We start from the raw sequence: 12702 nt of genomic DNA on the forward strand, positions 1-12702 counted from the left end.
CCTATGGCCTATGATTAATGGGGATTAAAAGGCAATATATCAATTCAAATGAACTGAATTGAATTGAAAAAGTAACTTTTGTGTAACTTGGTTATGTGTTGATTGGATATAAACATAACCATTGGCCAGTGGCACTCCAAATCCCCCAAAAGCTTTACCTATGCCAGAAAACTCCCAAGAAGTACCTTTGCTCACAATGATGTTGGAGCGATCACCATTGGTCTTGTGGGCACCATGCTTAGTATGCTCCTCATCCTCTTCCATCTGCTCGAATGCCAGCTGCTTCCAGATGCGTAGAGACAGTTTGCCTACCCAAAACCCTTTACCACTGGGAAACAATAGAAGGATTGTATTACATTATTTTATTCAGCAAGTTACATATCACAACCCTCCAAAAGTTTGGAACCTGTCTTGGAAAACATAATTTCAACATAATATCAGCATGTTATGTAGGTTATTATCAGTGATTCCTCTCAATTTCCTTTAGCAGTGGGGGCATTGTGGAAACACAAAAACAGCCTTTGTTTGGTGAACAGAGTTGTAAATATCTGTCTCTATTGGCAATTTTGGCAATTCTCAGTCCTCTGCTTTTCAACATGCTCCCACTTCATTATTCAGCATTACACTATTTCCTATCATTCATATGCCATTGACACGCAATTATATATATATATATATATATATATATATATATATATATATATATATATATATATATATATATATATATATATATATATATATATATATATATACACACACACACACACACAGTTAAGAACAAAATTATTCATACCCCTGGCAAATATTGATGTAATATTGATTTTCTCTTGACCAATATGTTTGTTCTGACTTAGGTTATAAGACAATGTGGTAGAAACATGGAATCAAAAAAAATTCTCGTTTTTATCTTTTTTTTTACATTTTTATGAAAAATGGCATGTCCAAAATTATTTATACCTTTTTAAAATAATCAATGGAAACATCTTTATTTACCATCACAAAATGGTTCTTATAATACCTACCAAGCCTCTCCATGTCTCCACAATGATTTCAGACCCCACCTTTTTAGCAGCAATCTGGGTTTTGAGGCAGGAACGATTATTTGCCATCACTTTGGCCTTGTGCTAACTTTTTTGACTGATTGAGGTCTGGACTCTGGCTGGGCCACTCTAAAATGTTGACATTGTTCTCTGTTAACTATTTCTTGCCTTGTTTGGCTGTATGTTTTGTATCATTGTATGGTTTAATGGTCCAATGATGCCTATTGGGACAGGTCTCTCGGAACACTGCCTGATCTTTTCCTCCAGAATCTCAGTGTAGCCTCTTGCTTTAGTTTTACCGTTTACTTTGAGAAGGTCACCAGAAGGTTTGAGAAGGTTGGCTGATCACTGTTATGCAGACGACACTCAACTTTACCTGTCTTTCCCACCTGATGACTCTAGCGTTTCCCACCGGATTTCTGCATGCCTTAAGGATATTTCAGCCTGGATGAAATATCGGCACCTTCAACTTAATCTCTCAAAAACTGAGTTTTTGGTGTTTCCAGCTAAAACAGTTATTCCCCAACAGATTAACATCCAGCTTGACTCAACTTCACTGACCCCAACTAGATCGGCACGTAACTTGGGCGTTGTAATTGATGACCGACTTAACTTCTCTGAGCATGTAGCTTCTATTGCAAAATCATGCCGGTTTATGCTTTACAACATTAGGATGATCAGACCTTATCTGACACAAGATTCCACACAACTTCTTGTTCAGACCATGGTCATCTCTAAGATGGACTATTGTAATTCACTATTAGCTGGCTTACCCGCTTGTGTAATAAGATCATTACAGCTGATTCAGAATGCTGGAGCACGCCTGGTCTTCAATCAGCCAAAGAGGACACATGTAACTCCTATCCTAGTTAATCTCCATTGGCTCCCTATAGTAGCCAGAATTAAATTTAAATCTATAGGACACTGACTGGATCTGCTCCTAGTCATTTCTTTTTTAAATTTTTTATTTTTGGCCTTTTTATGCCTTTAAGGATAGTGACAGTGGAGAGTGACAGGAAGCGAATGGGAGAGAGAGCAGGGGTGGGATCCGGAAAGGACCACGGGGCGGGAATCGAACCCGGGTCGCCGGCGTACGGTGCAGGTGCCCCAGCCAGTTGCGCCACAGCTGGGGCCTGCTCCTAGTTATTTTAACTCAATAATCAAGCCTTACATCCCCAACTGCCCACTGCGGTCTTCTGATGAGCGTCTGTTATGTCGACCAGTCATAAAAACTAGGTCTAATTCAAGACTCTATTCCTCAGTGGTTCCATGTTGGTGGAATGAGTTGCCCAGTGCTCTCCGTTCCTGTGGTAGTTTTGGGTTGTTTAAGAGGGGTCTAAAGACATTCCTGTTCAACATGTACTTAGTTGTTTAAGCGCTTCTTATGTGTTATGGTTTGTATAATATTGTTTTATTTTCACTAGGCTGTTGATTAATTTGACATTATTGTTTATTATTGATATTGTCCTTAATGTAGTCTTACCATGTCATTATTTATATATTACTGATTGAATGGACATTTATTATTGCTTTCCCCCTCATTTTCATTGCTTATTTTATTAGGCTATTGATTGAATGGATATTGCTGTTTATTAGTACTATTTTCCTTATTATAGTTTGACCAACATTCTAATCTGTTCCCTGTTCAATTTTAAATATTATATTATTTTGTATTTGTGTGTCGCTTTGGACAAAGGCGTCTGCCAAATCCATAACCATAACCATATGCGGAATGACATGCAGCCCCTTAACTTTGTAAGCCAGGGCTCTACACTAACATTTTTTTCCAGGAGCACTTGTGCCCCCAAGTTAAAAAATGTAGGAGCACAGACAAAAATTTGGGAGCACAGTCAGTTCTGTACTTAACTTAGACATAATCTAACATTACACTGCAGCTAACAGTTAAACATGCCAGTGCACCAATTGCGAATATTAAGAATGACTGACAACATTTAGGCTAAACAGGATTTTAAAGATCAGTGCCTACTTTATTTTCAGTCTGTTTTATTTTCCTACATTTTGTTAATGTAAAATAATATAATACATTGCCATATTTGCATTTAGCCTGTATATCAAGTATCCTGCCAAATGTAGGCTAATTTATTTATTTGTGAATCCACCTGTAGCTAATCCAAATATGCCCATGTGACCTATCTGACTGCATACTGCCTAATACTACTACTAAAACAGTCAATTTTCTCTTCCACAAAACATAGTCTAATCAAGGATATATATATATTTTTATACTTTTATTTTTTTATTTGAAATATCTGCATTGATGGGGGCAGTAGCCAAACGTTAGGCCTACACTCGTTTTGCACTTAAGCTTGTATTCGGTGTAAACAAACAAGCATGCGTGGAAGCCTGGAGTTGTCAGTAGCGTTCTACCTTTGAATAAAATGGGAGTATTACGGGAAGCTACTTTTATGCCTGTTCGCTACAGCTATATTTACCATATTGCAGCCAATACGTCAACTGGGCTAAAAAGCATGTTAGGTTACCTTTCCTTCTCTCACTGCATTCTCAGAATCTTATCCTGTTCCTCCTATATCCGATTAATTCGGTGGATAGAAGGCGGAAGAACTAATTTCTTCAATCTTTTCATCTTGGCTGGCTAGTCTAACTTTCCGCTTTCTCTGCGCGCTCATGGATTTCATAGAAGCGACTACTACTATCGAGTCCCAACGCGAAACTGCTAACGTTGATGGGAGGTGTAGTTTTATGCTGCATTCGCGACGTGATTCTATGGTTTGCACCAGTACTGTTTCTCGATGTTGCGGTGTATTTTGTAGACAAACATTGACATGGTTAGAAGTCATTCGCACCAGTGCGCCTAAATATTTTTTTGCACTCGCACGTCATCATTTTTACTCGCATATGCGAGTGAAATGGGCGCACTGTAGAGCCCTGTAAGCAGTGAGGGCTTAGAGCTTATGCAATTAATTATACAAAAGAGTTGTTCTGTCCGTTATTAGAAGGCACACAGTGAGTTAGACCTGCCTTGGCCGGTGTGTCTTTTACGCATTCTGAAGGTGCCTGTTTTATCCACTGGTTTTATCGTGTTGCAGTCTATTAGGCAACATTCCGCACAAGATGGGCTTAGATTTGAAAATACATTACATCTACATTTCAGGAAAGGTCATCAATGGTAACAGATAAGGTGATGGTGATCATCATATTTCTTTATTATTGTTAGCACTACCTCAAAGTAAAGCGGCGTCTCTTCGGAGCTGTCATTTTCTTAAATGAGCTGCGGCAATGTTTCAAATGAGCTTCTAATGCTAGACAAACACCTTTATTTTCAACGCGATCACCTTGTACCCAAACCATTTTGAAACTAAGGAGCCATTTGTCCTCCGTAGGGCTGGGATAAACTATTATTTTTTAAACGATTAATCTAGCGATTATTTTTCCGATGCATTGATTAATCTAACGATTCATTTTTTCAGTCCGATTCGATTTGATTATCTCCCCATTAATTAACTAATAGCAATTTATACATGTTGTTTTACATATCTGAATGAAATACATGAATTCCTTAACATTGCAATGTATGTTTATTGCTCTTAAAATTCAAAAATAAAAGACTATACAAGTGCAAAGTAATGCATTCTTAGTCAGAGGTAGCATTCAATAAAGTTCAGTAGTTATAGGTCTAATTGAGTGCCTGTCACTTTAAGACGTTCGTGGGGGAACCCTTGCAATTGTAACACTAACGCAATTAAAAGGCTGCTGATGTGTGGATGCAATTCATAACGTAGTTAGTTCAAATAACATTTTGTACTTCTCATTGGGACAAGCACTTTCGAGTATTGGAAAACACTTTTTCCATTTACATCAGGATTTTGCAAACATTCAGTGTCAGAGTCAATAAAATGCCCTGCGTCCTGATTGGTTCAACCATACAATCTCGTGCTGAAATCACTCTAAATGGAAGAGGTCCCAGATGGATGTGAGTGAAGCTAGGCGGAGCTAAGCGGAACGAAATTCATCTGGCGAGAGTCAGGTTAAATAAAATGAGCCCTGCATGAGTAACGAAATTGACAAGCAGCTGTCAGTAAGCATGCTAAACTCGACATCCAAACAGTATTCTAACGTTAGCTTTGAGATACTGCTTGATTGCATAACTTAACTAAGTTTAGTCTCCTCAATGTACTATGTTGTGATAAGACCTTAGCAGAGTTAACTTGACTGCAGCAGTTTTGAACAAATTTGCACAGCATGGTCATGATGCTAAGCGGATTTAATAGCAATTTAGCCAGCCGTGTTCTATGCAATGCTTCTATGTGGCAACAACAATCCTTCAACAATCGTGAATATTTTGTGTTAAATGCACATGCAGAGGAGGGGCAGTGGGCTCGTTACAAGAGAGCGCGGGCGGGGCAGGGAAAGGCTGCGTGCGTAAAAAGTGCAGCTCAATGAAAGGATTTTATCTTATCTTTAATTTAAATAGTACACATGTGTTACGGCCGATTTTGATTTTGTGGCGCCCCACCACAGATTAGTCAACGTATGGGAAACACTGAAGGTGTAAAATTCTAAATATTTGGCAGCATGCGTTTTGGGTCTGACAAATCAACGCGCATATTTTGCGTCGACGTATTTTTTTCGTCGACGTCGACGCATTGTCCCAGCCCTAGTCCTCCGATTACATACAAGCTCCTTGGCGCCGCGTTTGCAGGACTCAGGATGTTTCACGCTGTAGGGGATTTTAAAAAAGCAACGTGAGTGGAAGGGCGGCGCCGGGGCAGTGTGTGTGTGAGCGGGAGGCAGAGCGGCAGAGAGATGCGACAGAGTTGCGAAATTGCAGGTGCGGCTCGAAATGGCTGTTATTTCAAACAGGGTAGCATATTTTAAACTAATCGGTTAACCGGTTTCAACCGGCTAATTAGGCTCGGTGGTCGGTCAAGAACATTTTTTGTTTTCGCCATCCCTAGTGTGTGAGTATGCCTGTGTGTGTGCATGTGTACTGTGTATGTGTGTGGCTGTGTATGTATGTGTGTGTGTGTTTCTGTGTCTGTGTGCATGCATCTTATGTGTGTGTGTGTGTGTGTGTGTGTGTGTGCATGTGTGCTGTGCGTGTGTGTGCCTGTGTCTTTATGTGTGTGTGTGTTGTTGGTTGGGTGTATTTGTGCATGCCTGTACGTGTGTGTGCATTTGTACTGTGTGTGTGTGTGTGTGTGTGTGTGTGTGTGTGTGTGTGTGTGTGTGTGTGTGTGTGTGTGTGTGTGTGTGTGTGTGTGTGCATGCGTGTGTGTTCATGTGTAGCTGATATTGCCCCCTATAAAAGGAATTCCACGAAACTTGGCATGCATTCAATTTCATTTCATGCAGTTTTGAACCTGTCAGCCAAAGATACCTGCATTTACAATGCATCATTTTTGCCTTTTCATTTTTAACTTGGTGGCGCTACACCTCAAATGAGTGGATACGGGATGTGTTGACATGGCCCCAGGAGACCAACATACCAAAATAATTTGGTCATCCTAGATATTCACAGAAACTGTGTCCGGCCATCTACAAGCCGATTGGTGTAGTCACTAAATGTACACATATATTAATTTATTGTATAGACCCCATGAACGGAATTCCACAAACATAGCATGCATTCAGAGGGTGTCATAATGATCCTGCACTTCAAATTTCGTGCAAATTTTAACCTGTCAGCTAAAGATAGGCCCTACGGTTCTCGAGATATTCACAAAAAACTGTCCGGCTTACCCTCCTTTCAGGGGGCCCGGTGCGGCGGGTGGGCAACGGATCTAAACTAAATGCAATGGTTCCGTGTCACCCTTGTGGGGCAACATACCCACCAAGTTTCGTGCAGCCCGGTCTTTCAGTGTCCCGGGAATCGAGACAAATTTACTGAAGAAAAAAAAAAAATCCGGAAGACAAAAAAACTGACTAAACCTTTATGCCACGCTAGCAGCGGTCATAATAAATATTCATACCATAACATTCATAGCAGTCATCTCATTTTCAATGATGCTTCACTTGATACCTTGGTGGTGGTGCTTTGATGAGGTTGGACATCTCCTTGTAGTCCTCTGTTAGCTGATTCTTCAACCGCAGAACTTGGCAGCGCTGCATGACACACTCTCTACACAGGGATGAACCTGCCAAAAAAGGTCAAAGGTCATTGAGAAGTCTTGGTCAATGAGCAATGTCACATGGCCTTACTAAACCAGTATGTTTGCACAAAAACAAACAAATATCATAAATACATAAACATTTGAAACCAAATTTCCCAATGATTAGTGTGGTAGCGCTTTACAGTTTGGTAATAAAAGTTTGGTACAAATCATAGTTACAACAAAACATAACTTACACAAACCCACAAATTACAACATAAAATACTAGCTTACTTTTACTTGAAGAAAAAAAAAAGATTATCTAGAGGGCAGTTAACATAAATGCATTTTAAGCAGGGCTGTACGTTAACTTTTTTTGCAAGTAGCACTGGTGCTACAGAGGTTAAAAGTTTTGTAGCACCAGCCACAAATTCTGTAGCATCGATATAAAACCTCTAAAATCTCTAAAAACAATCAGTTCATCACAGTTCATCAATTGTGTTTGGGATCTAGGCCTACTGCAACTGGATTGATAAAAGGTCATGTAGTTGTAAACATCTCACCTGGCTACATTGTGTTTGAGATGAACAAAAGCTATCAGCATGATATGTTATTTGGTTGTTGTGTTTTTGTAAAAACAAAAAAACAATCCATGACAGTTCCATGCAGTTAGACTTTTCAATGGGTATCAGGAAGACAGGTCATGACATTGATTTTTTGTTAATTTTTCTTATTCATGGATTGGAAGTCAGTTCATTTATTTTTGAATAAGTACAAGATATGCTGAAGATTTTATTCCACTAAGATTTAATTCACGTTTAGTTCATATTTCTAAGTTTTTAGATTAGTGTAACCCTACATTCAACCTTATTGTCATTGCACGAGTGAAATACCCTAATTACATCTAACCAGTGGTGCAAATGAGTAGGCTAACTAACATGTCAAATGCATCCCTAGACTGTTCCATACACATAGGCTACAATAGGTAGCCTACTAAAGATAACTGAAGGTCTGTGGCTAACGCAGTCGTAGGCTAATTAAAGTGTCGTGAAGGTTTTTTCGGAACCGATCTTGTAAAGGTTATTAAGCACTAAGCGAGACTGTTGCGCATGAATTGGGCTCATATTTGACAGATAGAAGCGAACGTCCCGGTGGACTTTTTTCTTCTAAGTTTTAGATCTGAATGGTGTTGTTTGGATAAGTTGTTCCGTTTTAAACTGAACTAAAAATGCAAAGCAACAAGGCGATTGCCACAAACTTCTACCTCTGCTTGCCTAATCTAATCACCTCAGCCCGGCCCGGTCGGAAGATACTTTCGCTTTAGGCTAAACATAGCCATCACTTGTTTGATTCGCGAGGATAATTAAGGTGTTGTTTGATTTGGAGTTGGATTGTTTGGATACTATGCCTACAAACAAGTAGACATAGTTTTTAATCGCGTAGACTGCAAATAAGTTGAAATCAAAGTAGCCTACATCGATTCCCCTCTCACAAAAGTAGTCTATACATACGCACCTCAAACAAACAAACAAGCGTTTCACCGGGAGCCTACACTGGGCGCGTAACGAAGAGCTCCGTTCGCGACGCGCAAAAACAGAAGACGGGTCTATTTTTTTTTTAACGTAGCCTACGCGCCCCTATGACATCTGGTGTAGCCAGTTGCACTGATCACAGTAGAAGGTAATTGCTGTAGCCTCCCTGTCAGTCTCACACGCATGCATTGTATTGCCATAAGCAAAACTGTATAGGCCTACTGTAGCACCAGTGCTACGTTGGTAAATCATCCATCGCACAAACAAATTTTTTTGTAGCATGTGCGACATATATGTCGCACTGTACAGCCCTGATTTTAAGTTAATTGAAACAGTTTATGGACATTCCTTAGTATTCTATTTGGGTCATTACATGTCTAATCGGACAAAATCCAGGAAAATAGTTGCTGCACTGTCTCAGATTTTTCTCAAAATGTATTTAACTAATATTTAGGTACCAAAACGAAGACCTGTAAAATATATTTTTTAAATTCCAATGTTTCCTTATATTTCTTCACCCGTCATTTTGTATTGTGTTTATACTCTCAGAAATGCCTTAGCTTGGAGGCCATATTTGGGCACACTGCAAAAACTGCTTATCTAATAAAAATCTAACCAAGTGTTATTAATGTAATATCAAGATTGGTTTTGATTGTTTTCAGTATAAAGAGACTAACCTAGCGCTTTCTCATATTATTATTTGACTTAAATTAAGAAAATTTGACTTATTTCAAGACGTTTTAACCTGAAAACAAGCAAATTTGGCTGCCAGTGCATCCAACAATTATCTCAACATAGCGTTATTGTCATTCGACAACAAGTGAAAACAATTTCATAACTAATAATTGTACAACACAAATTCTGAAAAAGTTGGGACGCTTTGAAAAAAGGGAATAAAAAAAGGATTACAAATCATGTCAACCCTATATTTAAATGAGAAAATAGTTCAAAGACAATATTAAAAAGGCCCCAACTGTAGCCATTATTAAATCTAGACTTAACCCTTAGAACCCGATTGACACAAAGTGCGTCAAAAAACACACCCTTTCTTCTCTTACATTGCTCCGCAACTGTTCATCGGAGCGAGATGAAACCTTTATTGCGTGACAGAGCAGAAGTGGGGCTTTCCAAAAAGAGGCACTTGTCTGTACGTTAAAGTATGAAAATTTAAACAAATCATGAAATTAAATCAAATTGCATCATATTTACAGTCTATACTTCTCTGCGTTCACCTGCGCACCCATTACTCTCGTTTAAATTACTCGCGAACCCGTGCACGCATAGATATGGCAAGCATATCAGATGAAAGAGGAGACACAGGGCTATCATTTGGTACCATCCTTACAGTACATCCTTCTGGGTTATAAAACAGACGAAGTGACAGCAAAATAATAACTTCATATAGCTCGACTTACCTCACGTTTTTGTCTGTTTTTGTGGCAAAGCATGTTTATAATCCAACGCTATTGTGTGTTTCTCTATGGCAAAGAATGTTCATAATCCAGTTTTGAGATCCTAGCAAATTCCTGCATGGCATCCAATTCAAGGCTCACATTGCATCCCAATTTGTTCGACAAAAACACCTTTATTGCCTTTACTTTGTTCATGGCAATGTAGTAAAAAGTTGCAGAGAATCATGAGTGCAGACACCATAGGCACACACAGGCTAACACTTAAACGGGTCAAGTCAGATCAGATCAGTTCGTGTCACAGATATGGAGCGCAGAAAGGTCATTTTTAATCACTAAATAAAAAAAAATGCCATTTATTTCTGTAAGGCGCACAACACATGTCTGTAAATTGCTCAGCCCCAGAGAATCCCTCCACCATGGCAATGATGTTGCCAGATTCAGGACAGTCTGCCCTACACACACATGCATGTAGAGCTATGAGCTTGCTGTGATGAGATACATGTCAAAATATAAGAATTTTTATAATAAGCTTTTTATATTTTCATTCTTTCAATCAATGCTAGAATTAATACATGAAATTATGGCAGATCTGCTGAAAAAACAATATATAATATGTATGTGTGGCACTTACAATGACCAGAATAAATCCGTATGAATAAAGGTAGTGAAAATGCCCTATAAACATCTTAGGGTTCTAAGGGTTAAGACCAAACTGTTCCCAGATGCTTTTTGCTAACTGCACTAGTGTTGTCACGATACCAAAACCAAAGTTTTGATACCGATACCAAGTCCATTGTGATTTCGATACTTCTTCAATACTTTTTCAAAAATGTATTTGATTTGGGGGCCCCACCACCTTGACATCATCATCAGTAATATTGAATATACTGTATTGTGATTATTCACACCAGTGGCCATCCCAGATTCTGCTTGATTCTCTCCACAAAAACACACATGGAAAATGATGGCTTATGTCATATTTCATATATTCTGCATAATTACTAGTAAATATATTTAGCAATTTGAAAACTATTCTAAAACTATAACTATTTTTAAACTATTACACTTAGGCATATCTTTAATGTGGTGTTCTAGGTCTAATTGAGTGCACATTGGTGATGTGTAGGTGTAATTGAGTGCCTGTCACTTTAAGAGATACATGAGAGTAATTGGCCTTGTCTCACGGTTTTAGTCTAGTGAATAAAAGTTGCACATAGCGCATAAGGATATGTGGATGCAATTAATTATGTTTTGTATGTCATTAGATAAAATAAATGTTCAAAAAATGTACAAGTCGAAGAAAATCTTTCTGGGAGCATCACTTGAACTAGCAGCCATGTCTCGCTGTTTATAGCACGACAGCTGCGCTTACGTACGTGTGAGGAGAAAAGACGCACAGTGACAGGTTAGGGGAGGAGGCGCTAGAAGCATGCCTTGTGCACACACATGTTACTTCAAAAGAACACGGTCATTCTCAAAAGTATCGATACTAATAAAATTAGGCATCGTGACATTTTTAATTTCAGGGTATTGCGATACTTTTGTAGTATCGGTGCACCGTGCAACACTAAACTGCACTGAGTTATAATTTCTGAATCTGTCTTGACAATTATTCTACCTTGTGTCTTTTATTTTGTCTTTTTAATAATAATAATAATAATAATAATAATAAGCTTTATTTGTATAGCACCTTTCATACACAGAATGCAGCTCAAAGTGCTTTACATTTGAAGCACGTAATACAATAATAGTCAGTCAGTCATTATCAATCACTTTTCTTCATTGCTGGGGCCGTTTATGATCCACTCAGCAACATATCAAAAATATAGAAAATAACATGTCATAAGACTGGCAGCCTTAACCCTTTACCCCCCATAAGCACGCCATATGGCAACTGTGGCAAGGAAAAACTCCCATATTCCAGGAAGAAACCTTGAGCAGAACCTGACTTAATAGGGGGAGCCCATCTGCTTCTGGTTGGCTGCGCCCTCCAATGGCAGCAGATGTAGAATAATCTGAAAAAGTAGTCTACAGGATAAGACGAGTTAACTAAAAGCTTTCCTGTACAGGTATGTTTTCAGATCTTTTTAAAAAATATTTACTGAACTCGCCTGCTTGATGTACAGAGGCAGGGTGTTCCATAGTTTTGGGGCATAATGGATAAAAGCAGCTTCTCCACTTTGCTTGTGGAGCAGTTTGGGTACGATTAAAAGATTAGAATTGGATGATCTAAGTTTCCTTTGTGGTTGATAAGATATTAAACGCTCAGAGATATATGAAGGTGCTATGCCATTCAGAGCTTTGTAAGTAATTATTAACATAACTTTAAAATCAATTCTATAGGAAATAGGGAGCTAGTGCAGTTCAACCAACACAGGGGTGATGTGTTCTCTCTTCTTGGCCTTAGTTAAAAGTCTAGCCGCAGAGTTCTGTATGAGTGCCAATTTCTTTAGATGTTTTTTGGGAAGACCAGTGAAAAGTGCATTGCAGTAGTCTAACCTGCTAGTGATAAAGGCATGAATTAGTTTTTCTGCATCTTGTTGAGTTAAAAAGGGCCGCACTTTGGCAATGTTTCTCAGGTGGAAATAGGCTGTCTGAGTAACTTTACTGATATGGGGCTTAAAACTTAACTCTGCATCTAAGA

The 12702-nt window shown here is 38.7% G+C and overlaps 1 protein-coding gene across 5 annotated transcripts in view; it reads right to left on the reverse strand.

Moving 5' to 3' along the window:
* The window catches only part of usp48 (ubiquitin specific peptidase 48), a 253629-nt gene that overhangs the window by 85670 nt on the left and 155257 nt on the right, over window positions 1-12702 (reverse strand). For 4 of the 5 annotated variants that reach the window (XM_076268712.1, XM_076268713.1, XM_076268710.1 and 1 more), the window contains 2 exons: window positions 7045-7159; window positions 186-328 (listed from right to left, as the gene is read on the reverse strand). In XM_076268712.1, the coding sequence (XP_076124827.1) occupies window positions 186-328; window positions 7045-7159 (258 nt within the window). The remainder of the gene's footprint in view (window positions 1-185; window positions 329-7044; window positions 7160-12702) is intronic. The other variant, XM_076268714.1, reaches the window with a different exon arrangement.

Source organism: Alosa pseudoharengus, unplaced genomic scaffold, assembly GCF_046254945.1.
Source record: "Alosa pseudoharengus isolate Yale_2024_CS ecotype anadromous, Long Island Sound unplaced genomic scaffold, YU_APseudo_1.1 YU_APseudo_1.1_scf_5, whole genome shotgun sequence".
In the NCBI taxonomy this organism is placed as follows: domain Eukaryota; kingdom Metazoa; phylum Chordata; class Actinopteri; order Clupeiformes; family Clupeidae; genus Alosa; species Alosa pseudoharengus.